Raw genomic sequence first — 18628 nt, forward strand, 5'->3', positions numbered from 1 at the left:
AATAATGTTTCTAAATAAATACAACGGAGAAATTTCAATAAACAACGAACCTACATTTTTAAACGGGACCTTCATAATTTTGTATACCAACGTAACAATCGTTATCAATGGAAAAAAGTTCTATAACGAAGAAAGAACAGCAAGTAAACCACTACCAGCCATCCTTCAACCGTCATCCGCACTACACAATATAGAAGAATTCCTCTCGCTGGAGATGCTGAAACAGCTTAACTTCAACAATACAAAAGAAGTAAGTCTGTTAGAAGCAGCAAACAGAGTAAAGCACGGAACCAGCATCACGCTAATCATTCTTTTAATATTCATCGCCCTAATTTTCGGGAAGAAACTTCTGTTCAAACAAAAAGAAGATGAACCCAACAAACTCTCACAGCCGGCAATAGAAGGACTCAACCAAATTTTTAATACACCTAAAGGAGGACGTTTGAATTTCAAGGGGGGACTAGTTAGCACCCCATACATTCAAAAGTATCATATGATGCAGTAATATCATATGATACAAAGTAAAATAATATGATACCACTAAATCGCTGAGACTGCGACACGTGTAGTGGCAACCTATGGGAAGCGCAACGTCAGCGAAGTGCCAACCTGCGGGAAGCGCAGCGTCAGCAAACTCCGTACCCGTTACAGCGGCAAACATAGGTCTAGAGTTAAGTATAACTAATTGTAAATGTTAGTTCTTCAGTGGAATTCAATAAAGGAGCATAGCTCCCAAAATATATTTTTTTTATTAAACATAACAAAACGTTTTTTAACTTATACCCATCGCAACAAACTATTGTCAATTTGCGCCATGTGTCCCAATGCTTCCGACACAGCGATTTCTTCCAAGTCTTTAGCTTTTCACTTGGACATGAGTGATGTAACAATTCGACTGCCGTATTCTGCGAATCCCTCTCCAGATTTTGGACGACCATTCAAAATATTAAGTAGAATCGCTGTAGTTGTCTCCACTCCCACAAAGCGTTGAACAAATAGCTCTTTAAATTGTGTCCAGGTTATCCCTGCGAAACATATTTGGGACAACCATTGTGATGCGCTGCCGTCTAGCGCCTTGCTTAATGCTATCACAAGTGCGCCACCTTCCAGAATATTTTCAGCAAATATCAGGTCGACCGTTGTACACCACGCAGAGGCGTCCGCTCCAGCACAATCGGGATTAAACTTCGGCAAAGCAACGTGGACAGGCCTTGCGTCTGCTACCGGCATTGGAGTCTGCATGGACTTAATCATGTCCATTAGATTTCGATTCTGTGCTTCAAGAGCTGCGAGGATCTGGCCCGGATCTTGAACTGTAGGCTCAGCCGATCCCACTTCTGATGTAGGAGACTCATTTGAATTCATCTCCTGTATTTTAATTCACTTCACTTCACTTTACTTCACTTTACTACTAGTAGTTTATTTTTATTTTAAAGAAGCACAGTGAGTTCCGATCGTCTCAATGCCGCTTTCTCAACTGAACTCTACTTGAGCGAGCACAGCGCTCAATGACCACGCATTCCTTTCATACTTAAAACACATAACGGTTCCATAACAGTTGTGTTCTTTCTTAGTTCGCGGAATACGATCGGACCTCACTCAGTAACGGTATCTCTATCCTGTTACTATGCTTATTTGCGCATTTGCAAGACAAAGTACCGCAATATATGCCGCCTATGCATTTCGTGTTTTGGGAAAAACCAATTAATAAAGAGAATAATCATTGCGCTTGCTATGACCCTTTACATATATTAACAGGTCAGTTAAGTGAAGAAAGTAGGCAAAAACCATTTGCGCCACTTCAAATTCTGCAAATTTCTGGGAATTGTGGCGAAACTGCAACTGCACACTCATTTGGGTTTGCCTAAACAGCTAATTTTGAGTGCAGCTGCAGTTTCATCATAATAGTTTTTTTAGTTTTTTACTATATCGTGATCCTGAATTATAGCAGAATATGATACTGGTTAAATGATTGAAAATATCCAACCTAGAGTAGGATGCCCACTTTTGGGGGCATTGACCACGTTTTCAATAACATGGCCAAACCTCTTGGCGACAAATATGCTTATATAATTATAAAAACTTCTGTTTTCATTCTTCAATATACTTTTATTAAATCAGACTTCGCATAAACAAATAATATTTCACTAGATATAAAATCATTAAAAAAAACGCATTCCATGCTTTTTATCACTCTTGAAATTAAATATACATAAATAAAGAAAAATATGTTTATGAAACTATCATTGCACGCATACTTTATAACTCCCAACCATTAAGCATTATAGTTTTTATAATATGTATTTAAGAATAGCAAACGGTCAACAGAGCCTGGCGCTATTCTGTTACGTTTTTCAGCAATTAAGTTGCCAACTAAAGAAAAAGATCTCTCCGCCGCTGCGCTGCTGGCTGGGATTGCATGAATCTGCAATGCAAACTTTGATAAATGGGGGTATTTACCCTGATTACTTTGCCACCACTCCATCAAATTAAAATTTTCAGTCATCTCTACCTCTTCTCTGCTATATCTCTCAACTTCATCTTCAGGCTTTTCTGTGGCTTGTGGGGCTGTTCGTTTAACCAAATAAGTGAAAAAGAATGTATCGCCTCCAGTTTTTGAACATAAAGAAGAAGAATGGCTTTGATCTATTTGGTTACTTTCATTGAAAGAAAAATGCGTTGTCAAAGTAGGTGAGAGGGCGGTTGGGCTTAAGGAAACGTTTCCCGCAGATGTTGCTGAAGTTGGTGCTGATTTGCATTATTTTGAGTTTGAGAGATTCAAAATTTTTTTGTATCATCCGAATCATTTGGCTGCATATTTATAGCAGGTGGGTATAAAAAAGTTGCAACCTTATGCCATATATTTAAATTGACAACCCATATTTCCTCAATTTTTTTTCTTATGTTCTCTTTTAAGACTGAAATTGCAGCTATATCAGCATTATTAAATTCACAAATGTTTTTTATTTTTAAAATGGACGGAAGAACGTAGCATAGCGATGGAGAACTGCAAAGTTGTAATTTATTGAATACAGTTTCAAAATCTTTGCAGGCTTTATAAAACTTGTGAAATTCTTCATAAAGATAGGTGAATCGTATGGCGAACACGTTGATGTGGAGGATTTGTTACCGAGCACAACAACAATTTCCCGCAATGTTCAAAAAAGTGCAAATGAAAAAAAGAAGAACTTAAAGAAGAAATAAATAATATTGTGAGCAATGGTGGAGCTTCAGCCACAATCGACATGTGGACGGACAACTATGTGAAGCGGAACTTTTTAGGAGTTACCTTCCACTACCAAAAAGACTTGAAATTCTTCGACTTGGTTTTGGGAATGAAATCTATGAATTATGAAAGTTCTTCGGGTGACAATGTTCTTAATAAACTTAGCAGTATGTTCAAAATATGAGCCAAATTAAATTCATTACTGACAGAGGAAGTAACATGGTTAAAGCTTTACAACAAAATATACGTCTTAACTGCAGTAGCCATCTATTTTCCAATGTATAGAGATAGTAATATAATTTTATAAAATTTAATGGCATATTATTGTTCAATTTTTGAAGTATATTAGAAAAAAAATAGAAAATATTAATAAATAAGCCTGTGACGGTGAATCGTCAGAAGCGCCTTGAAAAAAGTGGTGGTTTATTATAACTTGCTACCGGATCATTTGAAACAAAATAATTTTGCAGTGTTCACGGTATAAGGAGAGGTCTAACCTGTGAATGTGTGAGTGGTGGTAGGCTCCTTCATGCCGAGAAGACGTGAAAAGTTTTCTAGTAATTCGTGAGTAAAGCTATAGAGGGACATATCTCTTTGTCATTAATTGCTCCGATTCCCAGCCTAATTCCATACAGCTCATTTTATTATTGTAATTTGGAGATGGCATTCCAATACAATACAAGAGTATGCAAAATACAAAAGTACTTTGCCGTACCAATTGTATGCTTGAATGATTTCAATATTCTATCGTAGCTTTTCGTCCATGAGTAAAACTCGATAGATTGAATATCGGGTACTTTGTCTAATTCTACCTTGGTGACACTCTACTTTAGTTTACCGTAAGTTAAACGGGTTACATTCGTTTTTGGGCACAAAATTTCTTTATATATATTTTATTATATTTTTTATTTATTTTTTCACTCTCAAAATCAAAATTTAATTTTTTAATTTTAAACCTAATTTTTAATTCACTTAATTCACAAATTCTTTTAAAAATTCCATTTCTCTTCATTGAGTACAATCTTGTGACTGACAATAGTTTCTTAAAAGTACCCAAAGCCAGCGGGTCTACGGCAGTGGCGCGGAGTTATTGGTGGCGGAGTTAAGCAGAACTTGCATATCATAGGTATTTGATATCGGTCGATTGAGAGTTGAAGTGAACGTTTATTTATATTCAATGATCATCAGAAATAGCGATAAATTCCGTGAGTTGGAGCGGCTATTAGCATTAACAAATTTCTTTATCTAATTTGGCGAACTTTAATAATGATAAAATTTTGAGATATTGATATTGATAATGAAAATTGCAATGTTGAAATAAATATTTTTGGTGTTAATTTATATAATTCAGCTAAATCTTACCTCATGTAAATTTTAAAATTTTTGTATTCTTAAGATACTGCCTGCTGAAGTAAAATTTCAAAGTTGACTTTCGGTACAGCTGATACACAATATAAAAATTTAAAAACATTTTCCATACGATTTCCATTTCAATATTTGAAAAGGGGTAAATATGTGGGAAAAAGTTAGATCCGAACAAAATATTTGATGTTAATTTTTATTTTACTTTCCCCACCAAAATTTTCGCTCACTCTTCATGATTTCACGGCTTTAGGCTTATAAATAAATGAGTTTGGCCTTTGCTGAATTTATTGGTTTAACCTTTGAGTTTTTGTGTAACTGTAGAAAAGTGCACATACATAGACTACATACAAAGCACTGAATACAAACTGGGAATAAAAAATTATTCAATAACTGAAATGGAAATGTCAGTCACATTCGTACTTATTAGGGAAGTTCATTTATGCAGTCTTCTATATACTTATAATATTATGGCTGTAATCCTAAAAGATGAAATTATCCAAATATTCTAATGTCAAAATGTTAGCCAATGACTACAACGGCTTCATTTGCATATCTGCACAAGTTAAAGTCAATTTTCGATGACCCTGTGCAGCTCGGTTAGAAATTCGGCTATAATGCGCTAAATGTTGTGTTCAAGCTCCTCGAGCGTTAATTGGCCTAAACCTTTGATATAACATAGCACCCGGAGAAAATAATCTATCGCATGATCCTGACGGCAATTTCCCGAAATTAACGTGTTACCAAACTTTACACGGAATGTGTCCATGTTTAGACATGAAACATGAGGCCGCGCACCGTCTTTTCGGTCGACATCGTGTCATCGCTATTGAAAAATAATGCCCGATTATGCCGTCAAAACATAATCACATATCGACAGATATAATGCTGATGTGATATAAACGTCGACGTTACGAGTTTTCGAAAGAAAGGTTGCGCCTTACCCACGGCGAATACCGCATTCGATGGAACAACGATGATGAGATGATACGATGCCATTAGATAATGTGTAAATTGTCTATTATTTAAAGGATTAAACAGTTTTGATCTGATTTTTAGACGTGAGATGTCATACCCTAAAGAAACTATTTGTGCAGAATTGTTCTCCGATACTATTATTAGTGCTTGATTTATGTACTGGGAATGAAGAAATTTTAAAGCATATTTCAATTCGTTTTAGATGTTAAAACAACACTTGGGTGAATATAACTCATTTATTTAATTACAACAGGCTGCAAAAGTATAACCATTATAGCTGTAATCGTAGAATGTTCCATTTTGTCAGTAGAATTTAACAATGCTTACATTTTCCGGAGTACTGACCACCTTAGTACAGAATTAACTTCTTTCAAATGCTTATTGAAAGAAAAAAGTTTTTAAGTTGGAAATAAAGATTTTTACTAAAATGAATTGTGTTATTGAAATACATAAAATAAAACCTTGAGTTAATATATTTTTTACGATAGCTCGTTTCTATTAGAAACGTCCGAATTTAATATCAGTTTTGCCTTAATTATTGATAGCAAATACTTAAGAAAAGTTTAGGGAGTACATATTCGCCATTCTGTTTTTGTGTTCTACATAGATAATTTTCTAACACTGTACACTCAGGAAATAGTAGATATAAGGTTAAAATTTTCTCAATTTGTTAAAATATGAATTTTGTTAAGAGAAGCCATGAAAGCATATAGCAGAAGGTACACTCTTATTTATAATGCAGTGATTATATTTTCGTCTGAGAAAAAACTCATTTTAATCAGTTGCCTTTTGGTTCGATTTGAAATATTGTAAAACAAAGAACGTAAATAGTTTACTCCGTGCTATATCGTAAACAAGGAAACTAAAAGAAAAACTATTATACTCTGCAGACTACGTAGTGCGAGCATGACAAAAAAATGTTTGTAGGCATTAACGAATGACAATTTGAAGGTTGTTAATTGTGCTGCATCGCTCTCAGAATTTAACATATTAAAGTTAGAGGGTTATGTCTTGCAGATACAGATGTGCCTATTGTAACCATATGCACTATACTATACAACCATACAAAGGGGTAACCATTTTTGCTTAACCACGCCTTTTTAATATTTGCTTATTTATTTCTAATATACATACCTTAACGTATTTCGCCGTCAACATATAACTATGACCTTTCAAATTACATTGATTATCTTTAACATAAACAAATAAGTATGCAACTTTTAGATCAAGTTGAACTTCTTGTTCTGCATGAGGACGATTTTAATACCATTCTGCGGCCGACGATGGCAAAGCAATGGATGGAAAGGAAGGCAGCCGTTTCATCATTGGAGTATTTTAAGTATTTAAATCATGATCAGGTAAGCATAATATAGTTATTACTAGTTTACTACAATACTAATTACACATTTGACACTTTCTTAGATTATTACAGCGTGCAAATTAGGCCTTATTCGTCAGTTTGATCCACTGGAAACAATATATTATGAAGATAAAGGTCACATTAGTTACGTGCATTTCGTAATTAGTGGGGAATGCATGATTTTACAATGTTTAAAAATGAAGGTGACAAAATAACATACTTTTATTATTTTCCTTCCCACCGATTTCTTTTCATATAGTGATGACGAAATATCAATATATTATAACCAATTATTAATAAAACAGCTTATGACAAGTTGAAAATTTGTAATATGTAATTTATTACATATGTATATAAAAATATATACATATAAGAAATCGGTCCCAAAAATAATAAATAAGAAAACTAATTAAAACTTGAATACTGATTTTCAGGTTACTACTAAAGCCGGCGGAAAATCTTTTGAACTGTTTGATATTTCTCAAAACGAAGGCGATAATCTACTATTTCAAGATTCCACTTTAAACATTTCTAAAGATGGCATTTTTCGCAATATATCTTCGTTTTTTGATGTGAATTATGAAATAATGTCTGAAGAGGAAGATAAAAATAAAAAAGGAAGTCGACTGGTAAGATATTTTAATAAACTATAGTTAGAACTTCCCAGCAATGCACATAATATTAAAATCAACAAAGTTAATAATAAAAACTAATCGAAAGAGATATAAAGTACATATAAACAGTTAAAGTTATAACTGTGGAACTTGCTGGAATCAACTTCCTCCACCCGAAGTTTTGTGGAAGGTCTAATTTCAGCTGAAGTTAGTTCGATATCTGATTCAATTATAGAAACTTTCAACAGCGTTGACAAATTTCAGTATGATTTCTTGGGAACAAAATGTCTTTAAGAAAAAGCAGGCCTTTACAATACTGCCACTTCCTAGAATATATTGCTGACTGGCTTTGTCAAGTCCCTTTTGGACTTTTTTTCAATTCCTTACTAAACTTCCTCTTCTTCTTTAGACACCGCTTATACGGTTATAACCGAGTTAACAACAGCGCACCAGTCGTTTCTTCTTTTTGAAATGTGGCGCCAAATGGAAATTTCTCCACCTGGTATTCCCAACGGAGGGGAGGTCTTCCTCTTCCTCTGCTTCCCCTGTCGGGATCATAAATCTTTCGCAGAATCTTTCTTTTGAAAACTCGTAACGTCGACTTATCAGATGCTGTCGTCGTACCTGCCTCTGCAACATATACTAGGACGGGAATAATGACTTATAGAATTTTATGTTTGTTCGTCCTGAGAGGACTTTACTCCTCAATCCTACCTAGTCCGAAGTAGCAAATGTTGGAAAGAGATATTCTGCATTAGATTTGTAAACTTTAATGCTGGTTTCAGGACAAACGAAATTATCTAAGACTTCAAAGTTATGACGATCAACAGTCACTTGGGAGTCTAGTCGCGAGTGCGATGACTGTTTGTTTGATGATAGGAGATATTTCGTCCTGCGCTCGTTCAATCAGTGGTTTCTAGTGCTTCGCTTCCACATCCATTCTGGAAGAAGCAGAACTAACGGCGCGATTGTTAAGTCAATAGGCTTGCTCTTGCTATTACTAAAAATAAAATTAGTACTCCCACTATTCAGGTAGGTGTAAATAAGTAAGACCCATTATAGATTCCACGTCCTACATGTAAGTAAGTACAAATGACGTCTGCTCTATCGTCAACAACTGGGGATTCGGGTTTGCCTTCTCCTGGCGTTATTTTTTCATTGCCATTCACCAGGCTTGAGAAGTGTTCTCTCCACAATTTAAGTATGCTCTGGGCATCGGTGACTAAATCACCTTTTGGGGTTCTACAAGAGTATGTTCCGGTCTTGAAACCTTCTGTTAGTCGCCGCATCTTTTCGTAGAATTTTCGTGCATTACCCCTGTCGGCAAGCTTATCAAGCTCTTTGTACTCACGCATTTCGTCCTCTCTCTTTTTTTGTGTGTCTGCAAATGCGTCTCTCTTTCCTCTTCAACACTTGGTATCTATCCCATCCCGCACGTGTAGTGGTCGATTATAACGTTGCGAGGTAGACAGTCTGTTTTCTCTCTGCTGTGACAAGGTACTCCTCGACGTACCAGTTGTTCATTTGCCTTTTCTGAAAATCAATGGTTTCGTCTGGAGCTGTAGTGGTCTGATCGATCTGGTTGGGGGCTTTTCGGGCCAGGGATTAGTGAATTTTTCTATCCTGGGGTCTAGTACTACAGATAACTATATTCCGAGTCCCGGCGAAGTCGATTAGTCTCAACCCATTTGGGGATGTTTCCTCGCGAAGGCTGAATTTATCGACTGTTGAATCAAAGATACCTTCCTTGCTCACTCTGGCGTTAAAGTCGTCAAGCACGATTTTGACATCGTTCATCTCTTTCATCGGTGCGCTCCAACCACTCTTAGAAGGCATATTTCGTCACATCGGCTTTCTCTTCCGTCGGGACGTGAGCGCAAATCAGCGATATGTTGATGCGGATTGTGGCTAGACGTTCAGCCATCGGGGTGAATGACAGTCACATCGAATTTGCTTTGTCGTCAGAGGGCTCTCTCATCCAGGCAGTTGATAATTTTTCATTGGGGGTGTTTTTTACGTGGCGGGTCCCAAACCAAACGTACAACCCAGAGTAGGGATGGTTCGCCTTCTCACTTTAGTTCGCCTTCACAGAGGATACTTGGTCAAAGAGCGGAAGTCGTGAGTTGCTTGAGCCATATGTAAAAGCAATAAGTAATTGGTACTGAAAAATGCCTAGCTTTTTGCTGATCAACGCATTGATTTGATTCGCTGTGCTGCTTTTGAGCGCCGTGAAGTAAGGCTGTCGTTGGAGATTACCCATGGCAATGCATCTCAAGGTGTCTAGTTCAAATAATTACAGCACATTTCTTTTTAGTTCAATACACCAAATGTTGTAAACAGCAGTCCCTTCGATATATTCGGTTGTATCTCCCAAAAAAACTTCTCGAGATATTCAATTATACGGGGCTCTATATACAAGGTTTGTCAGGAAAAAGTCGATTTAAAAAAATGTATTGAATCAATCTTTACAAATCTTTAAAAACTTTCAAAATATGCTCCTGCGTCGATCCAGTGCTGCTCGCGCGATATCCAAGCATTGAAGGCGTCACGGAAGGCATTCTCCGGAATAGCCTCGAGAGCCGATATGCATGCTGCTTGGATCCACTTTCATCGGCGTTTTCAGTCAAGGAAACAAAAAAAGTTCGGGGGGCCATATCTGGGTTGTGTAGGGTGGCTGCGATGGCATTGAGATGCCGGCCAGAAACGATAATCTCACGACCTCCTCCAATAGTGACATCGGGTGACTGTGAATACCAAAAAATATATAAAATTACGAATGATGAGGCAAAAAAAGCATTTACTATTAGGCTTCTAAATAATAATACATATAAAATCAATACATTAGATTCTGATGATTATAGAAAGTTAATCAAAACTCTGTCTACACAGAATTTACCATGGTTTTCTTATGAAAATAAGCAATCTAGACCAGCTAAGGTAATGGTTAAAAATTTACATCACTCAAACCAGCCAGAGGCTATAATATCAGACCTTTATAAGAAGGGATTCAAAGCTATAAACGCAGTCAACAAACTAAAGTGGAAACGAGCAGCCGTTAGATATGTTTCTTTTTACTTTTGATGCAACAGAAAATATAAACAAGATATCGCTCATTTACTGCAAGACCGGCATAATTCAAAAAACGTGATTTTGGAGTTAATGCTGCAGAATTGTTCGTTATATCATACTTCATGTTGAGTGAAAAATTCATATGAATACCTCTTATATGCTCCGCTTGAGAAGAGGTGTAAGGTTGGAGTCATCGTGTAAGGTTGTAGTAAGTTGAAAACTTTAAACGCGTTTTCTGGCGAATCGATTTTTTTGACTTATGCCGGTCTTGCAGCAAATGAGCAATATATGCAATAAAAACCATATTGCATTCGGTTGTTGTCACTGAGGCCGTAAAGCAGTCAAAGCTCATACCAAGCATACCCAGAAAGCATAAGACCATAGAGTGTCAAAAACCTAATCACAATCAACCAAAATCCTGCTAACTACAGAGGATGCGTAGTTGCGAAAAAACTGCAAATTCGTTACTAAAGAACTGGTACAAAGAAAAACTACCCACGTCCTAGAAGCTCGGTTGTAAAAGATACCAAAAGCCTCCCAAAAAACGCAATACGCCAACCAATGGCTGAAAATAAAGTTTCAATAGCAAATGAGCTAACTTATTCGAAAGTTGTAAAGAGAACACTTGTTCAAATGATGCTAGCATTGTAAAACAAATCTTAGAAACGCTTATGAAACAAAATTAGTTTACCATTGCACTTGAGAAGGGGCTTCAGAAATTCTTAAAAATTATGCTATGAAACGCAAACGGTCTTACTAAATACATGCGCTAGAAACAATACTCGTTACTGAAAAAAATTGACGTATGCTTAATATTGTATCTGAGATCTATTTTAGCAAGCAACCTTACATTAAATTCAGAAACTTCGAAATGTATTATGCAATATGTATATCCGAACAATTGTGCACGCGGAGGAGGTTTGAATATGACTTCTGACTATTCACCAGTATATTTACTACACGAAAGTGTTGTTATTAAGGAACCTTCACTTTCGCTAACGAATAAAAATACTGACTGGGAATATTTTAAGCAAATGCTATCCAAAGATGATAGTCACGTAAAAATAAGTTGTAATTCCGAGCTAGATAACGAAATCATGAATTTGACAAATTTCAATAAGCAGCCTGGGGTAGTACACCAATTAAAAAAAATCCACAGCAGGTCATGAGTATATCAAAGAAATTAAAGAAATGGTAGCAGAAAAACGCCGATTACGCCGAAAGTGGCAACAAACAAGTTGTCTTAACAAATTGTATAAAAAACTTACCAATAAGATAAAGGCAGTTAAAAATATAACTCCCAGCTATTATCTGAAAAGTTTATCTAACGACCATAGGAATTATACGTATTATTCACTTTGGAAGTGTACAAAAATTTTTTCTCGACCAGTAACTCAGCATCATCCAATCAGAAAAGCAGACCAGACTTGGGCCAAGATATAGAGAAAGCAAATGTTTTTTCGTCACACCTTGAAAATGTCTTCAAACCATATCACACATCCAATGCAGCAGAAATGGAACCTCATACTTACAAGAATTATGCCGAAATTCCTCTAATAACTAACGATGAGGTATGTGCAGAAATAAAAACACTGAAGTCTAAAAAATCGCCTAGGTTTGACTTTATTACCAGTAAAATACTAAAATCAGCTTCCTCACAACATTGTATGCTCGGCCGATTTCCCCGACGTGTCTAAAGCCGTTGATAAAGTTTGCCATGGGCTCCTCAACAAAATTAAAATGCTTTTACCATAAAAAATATTAGAATATTTTAAAATCATACCATTCGGACCATTTTTTCCGAATTAAACATGGAGATATGTACTCTGATTTAAAGAAAATAAAGGCTGGTGCTCCTCAGTGTTGTGCGTTAGGACCCATCCTTTACATACTCTTAACGTGCGATCTACCACATGACGACAATTGCGTTGCAGCAACACTTACAAGATTGCAGGAACATTTAAACAAAATATTTGAATGGACAGCTAAATGGCGAATAAAATTAAACGAGACTAAATCAGTACACATTGATTTCACATAAAACAATACTAGATGCATGCCTCGGTGTCCAAATACCATATCATAATACTGTCCTAGGCATGACCATGGACACAAAACTTAGATAGAGTGCGCATGTCAAAAAGAAAAAAAAGAAGAATCAGAAATAAAAATAAAAAAAAATGTATAGGCTAATGGGTAGAAACTCTGCATTATCCACATACATATAATAAAATTCTACAAGCAGGTTTGCAGCAGACCAGTTTGGACTTATGGGATACAACTTTGGGGCTGCTCCAGCCCTAGCATTGTTGCACAAACACAGCGATTTCAAAACAAAGTTTTAAGATGCGCCGTCACTGCGCCTTGGTATGTTCGCAGCTACGATTGGATATTCCAAGCGTAGCCAGGTCCTCCTTCACCTGGTCCCTCCAACGGAGTGGAGGTCTTCCTCTTCCTTAGCTTCCCCTGCCGGGTACTGGTTCCCAAATACAGGAAACTAGCTACATCTTCAAAATTATGACTGTCAACACAGACGTGAATGCCAAGTCGCGAGTGCGACGACTGTTTGTTTGATGACAGGAGATATTTCGTCTCGCCCTCATTCACTGACAGACCCATCTGCTTTGCTTCCTTGTCCAGTCTGGAGAAAGCAGAACTAACGGCGCGAGTGTTGAGGCCGATGATATCAATATGGTACCTTCTCTATTTAGTTTTGCAGCTCGAATTATTCCTCCAGCAGCAGGGTAAAAAAGTCGCACAGACTGTGGGGTCTCCCTTTTTGTGGATTGGGCATAGCACACTTGAGTTCAAATCGTTGGGCATGCTGCCGTCCGACCGTATTTTACAAAGAAGCTGATGCATGCTCCTTATCAGTTCCTCGCCGCCGTGGTTGAATTGCTCGGCCGGTAATCTATCGGCTCTCGCTGCTTTGTTGGTCTTCACACGGGTAATTGCTATTCGAACTTCTTTATGGTCGGGCAATGGAACGTCTGCTCCATCGTCATCGATTGGGGAATCGGGTTCGCCTTCTCCTGGTGTTGTGCGTTCACTGCCATTCAGCAGGCTGGAGAAGTGTTTCCTCCATAATTTAAGTATGATCTGGGCATCGGCGATTAGATCACCTTTGGGATTTTTACAAGAGTAAACTCCGGTCTTGAAACCTTCAGTTAGCCGCCGCATCTTTTCGTAGAATTTTCGGGCATTTCCCTGCCAGCTTATCAAGTTCTTCATACACACACATTTCGCATTTTTTCTTTTTCTATCAGCACATGCGTCTCTCTTCCTTCTTCAACTCTCAGTATCTATCCCATCTCGCACTTGTTGTTGTCGATCGTAACTTTGCGAGGTAGGCAGCCTGTTTTCTCTCCGCTGCGACACGGTACTCCTCGTCGTACCAGCTATTCTTTAGCATTTTCCGAAAACCAATGGTTTCGTTTGGAGCTGTAGTGGTCTAATCGATCTGGTTGGTGGCTTTTCGTGCCAGAGATTAGTGAATTTTTCTATGCTGGAGTCTAGTACTACAGATAACAATATTTCGACCCCCGGCGAAGTCGATCAGCCTCAACCCATTTGGGGATGTTTCATAGCGGAGGCTGAATTTATCGACTGTTGAGCTAAAGATACCTTCCTTGCTCACTCTGGCGTTAAAGTCGTCAAGCGCGATTTTGACATCGTTCATCTCTTTCATTGGTGAGCTCCAATCGCTCTTAGAAGGCATATTTGGTCACATCGTCTTTCTCTTCCGTCGGGACGTGGGCACAAATCAGCGATATGTTGATTCGGATTGTGGCTAGACGTTCATCCATCGGGGTGAATGACAGTCACATCGAATTTGCTTTCTTTTATATGGCCGCTGTAGTAGAGGCCACAAGGACCTATTCGCCTCATTGCTTTTCCGTCCATCGGAATTCTTGGACGACGGTGAAGTCAGCCTTTACTCTAACGAGGACATCAACCAGCTGGATAGCGGTACCTTTTCAATTAAGTGACCGGACATTCAAAGTGCGTGCTCTCAAATCGTAATCCTTAATTCGCTTGCCATGGTCGTCATCAAAAGAGGGCTCCCTCATCCAGGCAGTTGATAATTTTTCATTCAGGGTGTTTTTTACGTGGCGGGTCCCAAACCAAACGTACAACCCAGAGTAGGGATGGTTCGCCTTCTCACTTTAGTTCGCCTTCACAGAGGATACTTGGTCAAAGAGCGGAAGTCGTGAGTTGCTTGAGCCATATGTAAAAGCAATAAGTAATTTATTCAATTATACGGGGCTGTATATACAAGGTTTGTCAGGAAATGGTCGATTTAAGAAAATGTATTGACCAATCTTTACAAATCTTTAAAAACTTTCAAAATAGTCTCCTGTGTCGATCTAGCTCTGCTCGCGCGATTTCCAAGAATTGAAGGCGTCACGGAAGGCATTCTCCGGAATAGCCTTGAGAGCCGATATGCATGCTGCTTGGATCCACTTTCATCGGCGTTTTCAGTCAAGGAAACAAAAAAAGTTTGGGGAGCCATATCTGGCTGTAGGGTGGCTGCGAAGGCGTTGGGATGCCGGCCTTGGTTAGGTAACTGTTCACAAGAAAGACGATGTGAGCCAGCCGGACCCAACTGATCCTTCGTTTTAGTCTCTTTAGAACATCAACGTAAAACTCATGGTCTGAGTTCAAAACTTTGAGCACACGAGTCACATTGCCAGAGTTTATCGAAGTCGCAGGTCTCCCAGCACAGCCTTCATAAGCGACCTCTTCCCGGCTCTCCAAAAAGGCCTGGTTCACCGAAACACACCACTTCTTGCAAAAGCAACATCTGTGTAAGCCCTTTGATCTTATCAAATGTCGCTGTTGCAGATTTACCGGCTGTCACTCAGAATTTAATCGCTTACTTCTGCTCTAACGAACGCTGAATTTTCGGCTTGCACCGCTCATAGAAAAACGTTGTTCGAAAATCTTTGTCCTGACTATCCAGATGATTGAAGACAAATGACCAGCCGCTCGTTTATTAGCTAGAAACGCAATCTACCGAATCCAATCATAATATTGTGTTTATTATTTTATCTATTTGTTGGATTTAATATCTCCACCTTAACGTTTGATGGCAATACTAAGACTAAAGGAAATGAGGTTTGCTTACAACTATTTGTACTTTCGACAGAGCATTCACGTTGTTCTGTTGTGTTCTTATTTTAAGCTGGTAAATATATTTAGATACGTTCTTATTTGTTACTGATAATTACAATATACTATTATGTGTATATATGTTTTTATGTTTACAGCTGATAAGGATTTGTTGATATGTGTATTTGGGTGCGTGAGTACGATAAGGATTATCTTCCTTAACTCTCCGCTCTGTTAAACTAAATTGTCCACATTTCAAAGGCGCTGAGTTTGAAGTCGCTGTATTTTCATTTCACATATGTATCTGCTCGGAAGCTCGTCGTTTTTTGTCTTCTTGTTTAATATGCTCACATTTACATACGTTTACTGAGGCGTATGTAAATAATCCTAATATTATTACTAAAAGAATAGCACAGCTTAAAAATTGTAAATGGCGTTCCTCAACAGAAATTAGGTACATATCGTCACCTGAAATGCAAATTAACGTAACAACATTTTCAGAAATTTACAGTGGCATGAATGAAACACGGAATAAAATGGAACATGAGTGAAACAAAATATTAATATTGGTTAAAACTGGTTTATATATGAACGCAGAACCAGAAAATGTTGAACATATTTAATATTATGTATATAATTTGAAGTAGTGAAGTGTAATCAATAAGACACTAAATTTCGAATTTTTTGATGATACGTTATTTTGCATTTCAGGTGACGATATACTCGTATATTTGTACACATCTTTTATATTAGAAAATTTATAATTCGATTTGGATTCTGATACACCCAACTCTTCTTTTACACGGTAGATACGTTTTTCAGAAATCCGTGTAAAAATAAACCGTGTAAAAAAGAGGCGTTTCCTATAATAAAATGGGGGATACGTTCCATGTCATCTGAAAACCATCTATATTTATGTACTTCGAAAAACGGTGTAAATGAATGAAATGAAAACTATAAAATTTCAGATATGCATACAAATTGTATGTTCATATGGCATTTTATTGAGCATTTAAACTTAAAATACATAATTTATACAGATGAAAAATTAGTAGAGCAATCAAAAAACAAAAGAAATTTGTTAATCCAGAATTAAGAACAGAAAAATTAGAATAGAAATAAAGAAAAAAAATTACGCTACTTAATTATTCCTTGCTACTTGTTTGCGACAAACGCGTTCCATATTATACCCAAGACACACATGTAGTACATAACGTAGTATAATATAGAACCTATATGTGTGTCATCAGTATTTCACATTTTTGTTCCAAAGCAAATAGAGTTCCGTACTACAATAGCATACCACATACCATTGAAATTCAGTGGTGTTCTGCAATGTACTACAATGGATTGCATTGAACACACCCAAAGCTTTAAAGCTCATTCTGTCAAAATCATATGTTTTCGCTGCCAGCTGACAAAATAAAATATTAATAAATTTATCAATTGTGGCGGTAAGACGAAAAATATGGAGAAAGTCCAAAAAAAATATATTGGGAATGCCGCAATAAGGAATATAATTGAAGTGTGGGCACAATTTAATTCCCAACTGCGTGGAGTTCACAAAAATAGCCACATTTACTCGGCAATGAGCACGCAACTTGTAAATGAACACGGTGTTCTCCTAGCGCCAGCCGAGCTGCGAAATCGAATTAACAATTTAACAAAGAAGTACAGGTTTGTAAATAATTTTACAATAATAATAAGTATGTGCTAATTTAAACATATTAGACAGGAACGGAAGGCTGTGGGCCCAAGCGGAGGAGCTCCGTCTAATTGGGAATTCTACGACGACATACACAAAATAATTGGCAGCTATAAATCAAATTTCACACACGAACTGGCCGACGAAAGCATTGAAAATGGTTTGTTTGAAATAGCAATTATTTTATTTTAATATTACAATTTCAATGTATGTATTATACATCTTTTATTCCACAGTTTCGGATCCATTAGACACATCGATGGCGGCATCTTCATTGTCAAATGAAAGTGGACTTGAAGAAGCACCATCAACTTCGTCGGCTGCAATAAAGAGAAAGAGGAATAGTGATGAAGATTATCTCGAACTGGCTAAAAAAGAGCAAAAGATGATGGAAGCTTATTTCAATAAATCTTTGGAAAATGAGGAAAAGGCCCTCAAATTGATGGAGCAAACCAACGCCGTTCTTATGGCTATGTTAAATAAACATATGTAAAAAAAAAATATCAATTCTTTGTCAAAAATAAAAAACAATATTTACCGTGGATAAAATGTGTCATAATTGCCTGTCGAATTTCAATTCCGCAAATAATTTCTTGTCTGTCTATGTGTGCTCTATGAGGTTGCCTTCCGCTATTTCCAGCGTTTGCTTGTTGAATCCATTGCAGATTGACAGTGTCATTTCTATTGTTGCATATGTTATGAATAATGCAACAAGATTTTATAACAAGGTTAACATTTTTTAAATTAACTTCCAGACCTCGACCAATTTGTCTGAAGCGAGCCTTTAAATGTCCGAAAGCATTTTCCACAACTCTTCGGCACGATGAAATGCGTCTGTTAAATATTTTTTCACTTTCTGGTTGATTAACAGAAAATGGAAATGGTTTCATAACGTATTTAGACAGCTTGAATGCTGAATCTCCTATAAGAAGTATCGGCACCTCAATGCCTTCGATTGTTTTTGCATATTTTTTAAAAATTTCGTTATCGGAATGACACTTTTTCAAAGCCGACTGCTCAAATAATGTGGAGTCATTGCTTCGTCCTGGTGTACCAACATTGATATAAGTAAATCTGCATCTATAGTCTACTAATGCAAATAAAACCGTAGAGTACCACCCTTTAAAGTTATAATAATCGCTGGCTTCGTTTTTTGGAGGCTTTATTTCAATGTGGCACCCATCTATTGCGCCATAACACTG

General features: G+C 37.1%; 1 protein-coding gene and 1 pseudogene across 1 annotated transcript in view; one reads left to right on the forward strand and one right to left on the reverse strand.

Annotated features, from left to right (window-relative positions):
- The window catches only part of LOC105233899 (uncharacterized), a 237791-nt gene extending 219800 nt beyond the window's left edge, over nt 1–17991 (forward strand). The window contains exons 5-10 of the mRNA XM_049448045.1: nt 6791–6924; nt 6989–7129; nt 7361–7555; nt 17181–17398; nt 17453–17586; nt 17663–17991. Coding sequence (XP_049304002.1) covers nt 6791–6924; nt 6989–7129; nt 7361–7555; nt 17181–17398; nt 17453–17586; nt 17663–17919 — 1079 coding nt within the window. The 3' untranslated portion in view covers nt 17920–17991. The remainder of the gene's footprint in view (nt 1–6790; nt 6925–6988; nt 7130–7360; nt 7556–17180; nt 17399–17452; nt 17587–17662) is intronic.
- LOC125776369 (uncharacterized) lies at nt 778–1365 on the reverse strand (annotated as a pseudogene).
- Nucleotides 17992–18628: the final 637 nt, after the last annotated feature.

This window comes from Bactrocera dorsalis, chromosome 2 (assembly GCF_023373825.1).
Source record: "Bactrocera dorsalis isolate Fly_Bdor chromosome 2, ASM2337382v1, whole genome shotgun sequence".
Taxonomy (NCBI): Eukaryota; Metazoa; Arthropoda; class Insecta; order Diptera; family Tephritidae; genus Bactrocera; species Bactrocera dorsalis.